The 12,447-nt window shown below is 44.3% G+C and overlaps 1 protein-coding gene across 2 annotated transcripts in view; it reads left to right on the top strand.

The window, feature by feature from the left end:
- Window positions 1–12,447, top strand: part of SMYD1 (SET and MYND domain containing 1) — a 54,370-nt gene that overhangs the window by 12,405 nt on the left and 29,518 nt on the right. For both annotated transcript variants that reach the window (XM_040419264.1, XM_040419266.1), the window contains exons 2-3: window positions 10,059–10,235; window positions 11,204–11,417. In XM_040419264.1, coding sequence (XP_040275198.1) covers window positions 10,059–10,235; window positions 11,204–11,417 — 391 coding nt within the window. The remainder of the gene's footprint in view (window positions 1–10,058; window positions 10,236–11,203; window positions 11,418–12,447) is intronic.

Genomic DNA, 12,447 nt, shown 5'->3' on the forward strand with positions numbered 1-12,447 from the left:
CCAACTATAAAAAAAAATTGACATGTGACGGGGAAGAAGAAAGAGATGTGTTATGGAGATGGTTAGAGAGTTTGCAGTAGCTGTCAGTGGGTCATTCACTATGAAGCCAGACTGTCTATGTTTGACTTCAGAAAAATTCAGGGAAGGAGTCGTCCAAGCCTTCTGTTCAGCATCCAAACATGAGCTAATTCCCTGTTGTGTCACGGGACGTGTTGCCAGACTGAACGTTACAGCTTATACTTCTAGATATTTTTGCATACTGGTTATATATTGCATTAAAGCAATATTTAAAGTTACAGACCACATTGTTTTCAGATACCTCATTACAGAGGAATCCTCATTCAGGACCTCCATAAATGACATAGAGCGGCTACAACGAGCATCAGTCACTCTCCTGAGGACCTGGCATAATCAGTGCATTATCCTCACCGTCTATTGAATGCAATGGAGTCCTGTAATGCTTCATTTCCCCTGTGGAGGCGCTGTTTGGGAAGTGAACACTTGCTGCTTTCTTCCCCAACTTAGTTTCCCACAGCATAGTTTCCGGTGAGCATTCTTACCAGAAAGGATTTCCCGAGTGAATGCCCTCTTTAACCCCTTCCTGCAGATGGAAATGCTGTCATCTGATTTGCTGGTGCTTTGCTGCAAGTGGATGGCAGAGGTACAAATGCTCAGCCCATGCCATCAGCACCAGGTGCAGCAACTGGACGGATCCCGCAGAGGGGCAAGCTCAGATGAATGTACTGATACCTTTCACTTAGCGATCTGTTGCTTTAGTCTGGCAAAAGAGTACTTTTAATCCATATGCAAATGAGCAGTTAAGTGCACTTAGGGTGGGCCCAAGTCACTCTGTGCACCCTGGCTCTTCCTGCTTCCTCTGCCAGTCCCTCTCTCCTTATTGAATGACAGGGCCATGTGAGATGACCATTCAGGAAGGAGAGGGAGGGGATGGCAGGAGGAGCACGTGCAGCGGACCACTGGGGAGTGCGTTGAGGATGGGAGTGGTAGTTGTGGCTCCGACGGTGGTGGTAGTACTCACAGATCACGGTGGCAATCTCCACTTTTCTGCTCCCAAGGGCTGTGCAGTGACTGGAGGGCACACCCTTTCTTCCCTCGGGGCACAGCCTGGTATTGGGGATCCTGCCTGGTGTTGACTGGGGTGCTCGTGGTGTTGGATGTTTTGCTGGGTGCAGGGCAGGAGCGGTGAAAGATGAAGGAAATGATCAGGCCCGATGTTTGCAATAAATAAAGTCTCTCTTTACTAAGTTGATAGGAGTTGTAGTACAAATAGCAAAAGGCGCAGATCCACAGTATGTCACAGTGCAATATTCTCTCTGTAGCAGCCTATGGACAACAATGATGATGGTTGTTATGGTACTCACCTTCTCTAAAGACACTTTGCAGTCTCTCAGCAGAATCTTAGGCATGCAATAAGGTTCTTGTTAAAAGGGTTTTGCCATCACATGCATTGGGGACATATCGCTAGGATATGGCCCCATTGTCTGATAAGGTGCTGGTATCACCTCTGCGACCCGCACTTACAACGAGAACGAAGGGAGGAAATTAATGGAGGGCTGCCAAAAGTAGGCTAGCACTGGCTCGGCTATTTCGGTCTGCCCCATAGAAATAAATAAGAGCAGGGGCCGCACGTGCGCGGTGCGCTCCCATTCACTTGTATGGGAGCAGCGCTTGGTGGTGGACGGACCCCGGGAAACCCAGGGACCTCCTGCCACAGCTCTCTCTGCTCTGTTCTCCTTGTTCTCCGCACCTATCAGACAATGGGGGTATATCCTAGCAATATGCCCCCATTGTCTGTGATGGGAATACCCCTTTAAGTCCTTCTGCAGTTCCCGGACTGAGGGGTGCAGGACTGAGAGATGGGTGGCCAATCCGTCTCAAAGTATTGGGGGTGATTTTGCAATATTCCCTTCCACTGCATCACTGATTAAGGTTTGCTGAACTTGGGCCTAGTTTTGAACAGACCTGCCTTTACTCCAGGCTGCTTCAAGCTAGACTTCCTCAACACTAACACTAACTAGTCAGGGGGGCGGACCTAGTCAATCTCCTGACAACCTAACACAATTTATAACACCAAAAAAGGGAACACCACACAGTATACTCAAAATTCCGAAAAAATGCCCTATATAGAAATGCCAATTCTTGTCTGCGATTGCAGGACATGTATATTTTTTGCAGGGCCATGGAACGGAACTACGGTGTACTGTCCGCATCTTTGTGGCCCCATTGAAATGAATGGGTCCGCACCCGTTCCTCAAAACTGTGGAACAGATGCGGGCCCATTCATCGTGTGAATGAAGCCTTAAGGTAATGCATTATCCATGCTGCTCGGTGAACAGTGTGAATTGAAAGTGCAAATACAGTGGGACAGATATATAAATGTCACTGCGTCTGTAAGGTGCCGGAATTTGCGACCTAGTTTGTCACACACTCTTTCTGCACCAAATATATGAAGTGTTCGCGACAAATTTCTGACACGCTAGACAAAAGATTTTTTTACACTTTTGCACCATATTTTTGTCTGTGCCTACTTTGCGCCTTGTTTGGGTGCAGTCAGGCGGTTTTTGGTGCATTTTTTGAAAAAAATAACTATATTAAGAAATCCTATAAAAAGTGGTGTAACATTGTGATATAAAGCCATATGGTGCATTGTGTCACATCCTCCCTTCACCACTCCCTAAAACGACATCATGCAAGACAATGTGGTTTTGGTCCGCCTCCGATACGCATATGATCAGACGCCGACCCATTCATCTTAATGGGGCCACGAAAGATACGGACAGCACGCCCATGTGCTGTCTGCATCCGCAAGTCCGTTCCGCAGCCTCTTGTCTCTTTTGCGGACAAGAAGAGATCCCGGCCGGTATCCGTGTTTCGCAGATTTGCCATGTGAAGGAGCCCGTAGACACATTTAACACTCCAAATCATAAATATGGCGCAAATGAAACTGGACAGGCACAATATTCTAGTGCAAAATAAATCTTTCTTAATAGATCTGCCCATTGTTTTTTTCTCTGCACCCCCAATAGGTATTCCCACGACTATATCTCCCAGCATGCTCTGTAAGCTGCAGGGCATGCTGGGAGATAACTACACTGAGCAAAAATATAAACGCAACACTTTCGGTTTTGCTCCCATTTTGCATGAGCTGAACTGAAAGATCTGAAACATTTTCTACATACACAAAAGATCCATTACTCTCAAATATTGTTCACAAATCTGTCTGAATCTGTGTTAGTGAGCACTTCTCCTTTGCCGAGATAATCCATCCCACCTCACAGGTGTGGCATATCAAGGTGCTGATTAGACAGCATGAATATTGTACAGGTGTGCCTTAGACTGCCCACGATGAAAGGCCACTCTGAAATGTGCACAGTTTTGCCTTACTGGGGGGGGGGGGGCAGAAAACCAGTCAGTATCTGGTGTGGCCACCATTTGCCTCACACAGTGCAACACATCTCCGTGGCATAGAGTTGATGATGTTGTTGATTGTGGCCTGTGGAACGTTGGTCCACTCCTTTTCAATAGCTGTGCGAAGTTGCAGAATATTGTCAGGAACTGGAACACGCTGTCGTATACGCCGATCCAGAGCATCCCAAACATGCTCAATGGGTGACATGTCCGGTGACTATGCTGGCCATGCAAGAACTGGGATGTTTTCAGCTTCCAGGAATTGTGTACAGATCCTTGCAATATGGGGCCGTGCATTATCATGCTGCAACATGAGGTGATGGTCGTGGATGAATGGCACAACAATGGGCCTCAGGATCTCGTCACGGTATCTCTGTGCACTCAAAATGACATCAATAAAAAGAACCTGTGTTCGCTGTCTATAACATACGCCTGCCCATACCATAACCCCACCGCCACCATGGGCCACTCGATCCACAACATTGACGCCAGCAAACCGCTCACCCACACAACGCCACACATGCTGTCTGCCCTGAACAGTGAAAACCGGGACTCATCCGTGAACAGAACGCCTCTCCAACGTGCCAGACGCCATCGAATGTGAGCATTTGCCTGCTCAAGTCGGTTACGATGACGAACTGCAGTCAGGTCCAGACCCCGATGAGGACAATGAGCATGCAGATGACCTTCCCTGAGACGGTTTCTGACAGTTTGTGCAGAAATTCTTTGGTTATGCAAACCGATTGTTGCTGCAGCTGTCCGGGTGGCTGGTCTCAGACGATCATGGAGGTGAACATGCTGGATGTGGAGGTCCTGGGCCGGTGTGGTTACACGTGGTCTGCGGTTGCGAGGCCGGTTGGATGTACTGCCAAATTCTATGAAACGCCTTTGGAGAGAAATGAACATTCATTGCACGGGCAACAGCTCTGGTAGACATTCCTGCAGTCAGCATGCCAATTGCACGCTCCCTCAAACGCTGCGACATCTGTGGCATTGTGCTGTGTGATCAAACTGCACATTTCAGAGTGGCCTTTTATTGTGGGCAGTCTATGGCACACCTGTACAATATTCATGCTGTCTAATCAGCACCTTGATATGCCACACCTGTGAGGTGGGATGGATTATCTCGGTAAAGGAGAAGTGCTCACTAACACAGATTTAGAAAGATTTGTGAACAATATTTGAGAGTAATGGGTCTTTTGTGTATGTAGAAAATGTTTCAGATCTTTGATTTCAGCTCATGCAAAATGGGAGCAAAACCGAAAGTGTTGCGTTTAAATTTTTGCTCAGTGTATGTTTGTGGATTGCAGATGTTTTGAGTGATTCCCTTTTTGCTGTGCGTATTTGAGGCAGTGGGGTGACAGCGTTTTTTATCTATGACCATGTAAGGACATTCCTGGAGCTCATGTAATCCACCTTCTGCTGGTTGTTTTATTGTCTTATCTACTGATAACACTTATCTGTGTCTTGAATTTATATTAGTGAAAGTGCCACATGGCTGTATTGCCTGACAGCCAGCAAGGGTCCCAGTTAATAGCCATGCATGGAGGACCCTTTATCTGAATTAGAGCTGCTCCAAAGTAGACAATCCCTTTAAAGGGACTTCTCTTATTTGACAGTATATAAATAGGGTGCCGGTTATGTAGAAATGTCCCATACGCAGGGCAGGTAATAAAGCCCCACCACACACACTTCTTGGATAGTTTTGTTTGCAAAAAGCTACTCATACAGGGCAAATAATATATAATTTAGGCTACTTTCACACTAGCGTTTTTTGCGGATCTGTCATGGATCTGCAAAAACGCCTCCATTACAATAATAAGACCGTATGCATCCGTCTTTAACGGATCCGGTTGTAATATGTCTTCCATAGCCATGACGGATCCGTTGAAAGTCAATAGGGGATGTATTCGTTTTCTATTGTGCCAGAGAAAACGGATCCATCCGTCCCCATTGACTTACATTGTGTTCCAGGACAGATCCGTTTCCTCTGGCACAATGGAAAACGGATCCGCCCCCAAAATTAGTTGTTTGGGTTTTGCTTTTTTTCCGTTCATTATTCAGTAACAATGGGTCAGTACGACTGCAGCTATGTGAACTTTATGTAGATTTTATTATGTTTTATATCTACTTTAAAAAAAATTAAAACTCTTTCCAAAAATATTTCCATATTCTGACCGCCATAACTTCAAAGGAGGTGTGTGAGGGCTCTTCTTTTTTTTTTTTTTTTTTTTTTTGAGGGGCGAGCTATAGTTTTCATCTGTATTACTTTGGGGTACATTTTATAATATTTTTTAATTTCATTTTTTAGGGAGGCAAGGTGATCCAAAATGGTATATATATTTTTTTTTTTTAATGGTATTTATTGCACATGACAAATAAGATAATATTTTTATATGATGGGAGTGGTAGTGGCCCTGAGAATCAGACCAGAAGGAAACGTCTAAAAGTCTTTCTTTAAGGCCTCCTGCACACGGTCCGCAAAAACGGTTTCCGTTTTTCCGTGATCCGTGACCGTTTTTTCGTCCGTGGGTCTTCCTTGATTTTTGGAGGATCCACGGACATGAAAAAAAAATCGTTTTGGTGTCCGCCTGGCCGTGCGGAGCCAAACGGATCCGTCCTGACTTACAATGCAAGTCAATGGGGACGGATCCGTTTGACGTTGACACAATATGGTGCAATTGCAAATGGATCCGTCCCCCATTGACTTTCAATGTAAAGTCAGGAGTTAAAATACCATAGGATCGGAGTTTTCTCCAATCCGATGGTATATTTTAACTTGAAGCGTCCCCATCACCATGGGAACGCTTCTATGTTAGAATATACCATCGGATTTGAGTTACATCGTGAAACTCAGATCCGACAGTATATTCTAACACTGAGGCGTTCCCATAGTGATGGGGACGCTTCTAGTTAGAATATACTACGAACTGTGTACATGACTGCCCCCTGCTGCCTGGCAGCACCCAATCTTTTGCAGGGGGCTGTGATCAGCACAATTACCCTTCAGGTGCCGCACCTGAAGGGGTTAATTGTGCGTATCATAGCCCCCTGTAAGAGATCAGGGGCTGCCAGGCAGCAGGGGGCAGATCCCCCTCCCTCCCCAGTTTGAATATCATTGGTGGCCAGTGTGTGGCCCCCCCCCCGCCCCCCCCCCCCCCTCTATTGTAATATCTTGGTGGCCAGTGTGCGGCCTCCGTCGGCCCCCCCTCCCTCCCTTTATTGTAATATCATTGGTGGCCAGTGTGCGGCCTCCGTCGGCCCTCCCTCCCTTTATTGTAATATACTTTGATGGCCAGTGTGCGGCCTCCGTCGACTTGAATGGGTCCGTGAACCGTTGTCCGTCAAAAAAATAGGACAGGTCATATTTTTTGGACGGACAGGAAACACGGATCACAGATGCGGCTGCAAAACTGTGCATTTTCCGATTTTTCCACGGACCCATTGCAAGTCAATGGGTCAGCGAAAAAAAACAGAAAAGGGCACAACGGCCACGGATGCACACAACGGTCGTGTGCATGACGCCTAAGTAATACAAAATATAACTTGTGGTATATCCAGCAGTATTGAATGAAGTGCAGTTTCTCTGGCACCAGGTGATGAAGTACGGTGGCTGGTTGGATGGCAATTTAATGGCACTTGTGGATGTAGGTGTCCATTGTGATACAGGCTTGATGTTGATCTGGCCTGGATGTTAGGTGATGGGTGTCTGAGCAGTAGTCCCTAACCTTACAGCAGTGTTTGTAAAGCTGTGGTTTCGCTGATCACTCTGCTGTCTTTTTACCATGTAGCTTCTGGACTCTGATGATCTCTCTGGAGTGACGATCTCACAGAAGTAATACGGTTTCTTGGAGTAGGAGCTCAGGCATGTGCTACCTATGTCCTTGCTGTCTACTAAGGAATTCTCTTTCCTGGCAGGAAGTCGGATCAGCCAAATCTTAGCAAGAGAGGAGGAACAGGGTGGTTAGCCCTGTTTCTGCCAACCATTGCCAACCACACCTTCTCTGCTGGAATGAACAGCATAAACATATACAGTGGATATAAAAAGTCTACACACCCCTGTTAAAATGTCAGGTTTCTGTGATGTAAAAAAAATGAGACAAAGATGAATCATTTCAGAACTTTTTCCACCGTTAATATGACCTATAAACTGTACAACTCAATTGAAAAACAAACTGAAATCTTTTAGGTAGAGGGAAGAAAAAATATAAAAATAAAATAATGTGGTTGCATAAGTGTGCACACCCTCTTATAACTGGGGACGTAGCTGTGTTCAGAATTAAGCAATCACATTCAAAATCCTGTTAAATAGGAGTCAGCATACACCTGCCATCATTTAAAGTGCCTCTGATTAACCCCAAATGAAGTTCAGCTGCTCTAGTTGGTCTTTCCTGAAATTTTCTTAGTCGCATCCCACAGGAGAAGCCATGGTCCACAGAGAGCTTCCAAAGCATCAGAGGGAGCTCATTGTTAGAAGGTATCAGTCAGGAGAAGGGTACAAAAGAATTTCCAAGGCATTAGATCTACCATGGAACACAGTGAAGACAGTCATCATCAAGTGGAGAAAATATGGCACAACAGTGACATTACCAAGAGCTGGATGTATTCTTCATATGTCTGGGCTATGGGGTAGAGTGGCAAAACGAAAGCCTTTTCTTACGAAGAAAAACATCCAAGCCAGGCTACATTTTGCAAAAACACATGAAGTCTCCCAAAAGCATGTGGGAAAAGGTGTTATGGTCTGATGAAACCAAGGTTGAACTTTTTGGCCATAATTCCAAAGATATGTTTGGCGCAAAAGCAACACTGCACATCACCAGAAGAACACCATACCCACAGTGAAGCATGGTGGTGGCAGCATCATGCTTTGGGGCTGTTTTTCTTCAGCTGGAACTGGGGCCTTAGTTAAAGGGGTTATCCAAGTTATATTTATTGATGACCTATCCTCAGGATAGGTCATCAATATCAGATCGGCGGGGGTCCGACACCCGGCACCCCCTCCGATCAGCTGTTTGAAGAGAAGGCATGTGCGGTGTCAGCGCTGCCTCCTCTTCACTGTTTACCTTCTAGCCGTTGCATCTGCAGTGGTGAGCAGGTGTAATTACACCCAAGCCTTCCTATTGAAATGAATAGGACGGCTTGGGTGTAATTACACCTGCTCACCACTGCAGATGCAACGGCTAGAAGGTAAACAGTGAAGAGGAGGCAGCGCTGACACCGCACATGCCTTCTCTTCAAACAGCTGATCGGAGGGGGTGCCGGGTGTCGGACCCCCGCCGATCTGATATTGATGACCTATCCTGAGGATAGGCCATCAATAAATATAACTTGGATAACCCCTTTAAGCTAGAGGGAATTATGAACAGTTCCAAATACCAGTCAATATTGGCACAAAACCTTCAGGCTTCTGCTAGAAAGCTGAACATGAAGAGGAACTTCATCTTTCAGCATGACAACGACCCAAAGCATACATCCAAACAACAAAGGAATGGCTTCACCAGAAGAAGATTAAAGTTTTGGAATGGCCCAGCCAGAGCCCAGACCTGAATCCGATTGAAAATCTGTGGGGTGATCTGAAGAGGGCTGTGCACAGGAGATGACCTCTCAATCTGACAGATTTGGAGAGTTTTTGCAAAGAAGAGTGGGCAAATATTGCCAAGTCAAAATGTGCCATGCTGACTCATACCCAAAAAGACTGAGTGCTGTGATAAAATCAAAAGGCGGTTCAATAAAGTATTAGTTTAAGGGTGTGCACACTTATGCAACCATATTATTTTATTTTTATATTTTTTCTTCCCTCTACCTAAAAGATTTCAGTTTGTTTTTCAATTGAGTCGTACAGTTTATAGGTCATATTAAAGGTGCAAAAAGTTCTGAAATGATTTATCTTTGTCTCATTTTTTTTACATCAAAGAAACCTGACATTTTAACAGGGGTGTGTAGACTCTTTATATCCACTGTATATAAACATATACACAACAATACATTAAAAAAAAAACATTATTCCAATTGCAGATATCCCCAGGTGTGGGGTACTGCACTGGCACCAGACGAAAAGAGCTGAACGGTGGAGGTGATGGACCCTCACCAAACATTACAGAGCAAAGCATGCTGGGTTTGGTTAGCAAACCCAGCAGAAAGCTGATGAAAACAGGACGTTCTGACTGAACAGGGGAAGGAAAGTGCTGGCATTAAAAACAGGTGTGTGGGTCAAGAATCTACAGTTTTTGGGGTGCTGGATGCAAATAAAATATTCATTATGAAACCAGAGAACTCCTTTAATGGTCACGTTGACAACTTACCTTAAATGAGTTTCATGGTAATACCAAGAACAGGTTCTCCTGTCTATTGGTTTTTGGTGATTGAGAATGATCCGTTACCAAATGAGTACTGTTCACTCAGGCCTTCCGTAATAACACATGAAAGTGAGAGATATAATTTACTTCTCCTTTTGCAGATGACTCCATGAAGCTATTACATGATAGTTGAGATACAAGTAGCATTCAAGGAGCAAGTAATAGAGGACATGTCAAGGAAAGAGGAGAGTTAAAGACAAGTAGCTGTTGAAGAAAGTGTTGATGGCATTGTGGGTATATATAGTATATGTCATGCTATAATTGTCTTTCCAGCCTTACACATTGTGTGTGCCATTCATGCTTCAAGAGGCAAGAAAAGCTCCAACGTTGTGGACAATGTAAATTTGCTCATTACTGCGACCGCACCTGTCAGAAGGACTCCTGGGTAAACCACAAACATGAATGTGCAGCCATCAAGAAACTTGGCAAAGCTCCTAATGACAACATCAGGTAAGAACTGGGGGGAAGGTAATTTGTGCCGCAATCTGCAACTTTTCCCCGCTCACGCCAGGTCTTAAAAAGTAGGTGTGACATGGGTGGGGAATGGGATGGGCCGGTAGGCTCATATCATTTATCATTTTCTACGTCTGTTTTAGACATAGAAAATGGTCTAAATGTAAGCCAGCAAGGAAGCTGGATACACAGAAGTTATGTAGAGGCCGGCAACTTTTCATAATTTCGGCACTTCCAGCGCCAGTCTTAATAAATGACCTCCTGTGTTTTTATTGCAAACTCCTTGTAGATCCTGATTAGCTTGTGGTCCACCATGCTTATATGTACTCATTTAGGTTTCTGAAGGTCTCTTCTGTAGATTTCTTGATGTTTGCTATTCATGGGCCAATCCTGCTCCCTGAATCGAGGATTCAATATCAAACATAAGGTCTAGAGTCAGATCTCCTTCAGCTTCACTATTACTTGTAAATGTGGTCTGACCTGGACCTACCACATAGAGATTGTTGGGATCCTCTGACTCTATTCCTGGAAAAATGTTGTGACCTATATGTATGAGAGAGTTGGAAGGGAGTCAGGAGATAGTTGTCGGCTGAACATGTGTCTGTGTATATCCAGCTTTTAGGTGACCAAACAATTTATATTCCTGCCTAACAAGCTATTGCAAGTGGCAAAATCCATAGCAGGCCCGGAGCAAGTCCTTGTCCAAATTTTCATGTAAGATGTGTATTTTGCTATGGATTTGTCTGTGTCATAAAGTTATGCCACATGCAAACCCATCTTAAGGAGTACTTTTATGGATGCACCGTATATGTCTGAAGTTTTTTGTTAATTTCCATAAACCGTTGGTCTACAATGTAGGGTCAGTAAACAGTAAAGCCATGAATACCTGGCACTGTGAAAATGTATGGGTATTGCACATTAACTTACCTGCCCTAAATAATGAATAATATCTGTGGCATAACCAGGCTGGCGGCTAGGATCCTGTGGAGAATAGAGAGAGAAGGAGGTGGTCTGACAGAAGGATGCTTAGTCTCCGTTGATGACCTACAAAACCACATTGACGACTTTGATTCGGTGGAGAAGGATGGACTGATGGAAGATGTTCAGACGTTTCTCGATTATTGGCGCAGCCCGAGTAAACAGTATGGCATGCAGTATATCTCACACATCTTTGGAGTGGTAAGTCTTCATTGTAGAACCAAAGGTATTGTTTATCTAAAGGATGAATTGGACCAAACAGTGGAAGGTACATCATCCAGAAGACCTCTTTCACTGTAGGAGCTAATTTGCTGAAATATAGATATAGCAAGCATCAAATCAGGACTTGGGACACTTCTCAGTATGGGCATCTATGAGTTAGGACTTGTCTTAAGTCTCCTGCACACAACCATATTATACATTTGTGTGCTACAGATTCTTAGTCTTCCATGGACTCATAGGGGGTAATTTATCATGTGATTTGTGCCAAAAAGAGCATAAATTTTACACTTTTGGTGCACATCATTTTTGCACAAACGTTTGCACCTTTTTGAGATTTTGCACGGCTCTAGCCACTTGGAAGTCAAGTGGATATGGTTAGCTATATTAATTAGGTACATGCTAGATTTATCAACTGTAACTCTAGTAGGGCAGGGTGGCATACAAGACTGAAGTAACTGCCCTATACAAAAGTGTTATGCTTAAAGATGTGCAAAATTTATCAAATAACATGCAGCGGTCCAAATAGTCCAAATTATGGCATTCCAGACTTAAGAAAAGCGGACTTAAAAAATTCCTGTTATAATAAATTACCCCCATAAATGATCCCATTGTGTATGTCAGATTTTATGGAAGGCTCAAAGAGATTACCGTATTTTTCTAATGAAGTCTTTAAAAATCTGTTATAGAAAATGTGGCTTGACCCATCACATGCCATATTAATTGAAGTATACCCCCTTAGAAGCAATGCTTCTGGTGGATGGTGATTCATGGTGGCACCATATGGTTTTACATAGAGTGTGGGTTTGTAATGTGGACAAGTAGGCACTGCCATTGGATTGTAAAAATAAATAAAAATCACTACATACAAAACTAACCTATGGTGATTATAACACAGTTTGGGCTACTAGAATGTTATCAGGGGCTCAACACGAAGGAGTATAAGTTCATTTCAGTGTTGGCTGTTTGGCAGTTGCAGTAAGTTTTTAGGCCGGACGGTGGGTATGTTGTT

The sequence above is a fragment of the Bufo bufo genome, chromosome 2 (assembly GCF_905171765.1).
Source record: "Bufo bufo chromosome 2, aBufBuf1.1, whole genome shotgun sequence".
Taxonomy (NCBI): domain Eukaryota; kingdom Metazoa; phylum Chordata; class Amphibia; order Anura; family Bufonidae; genus Bufo; species Bufo bufo.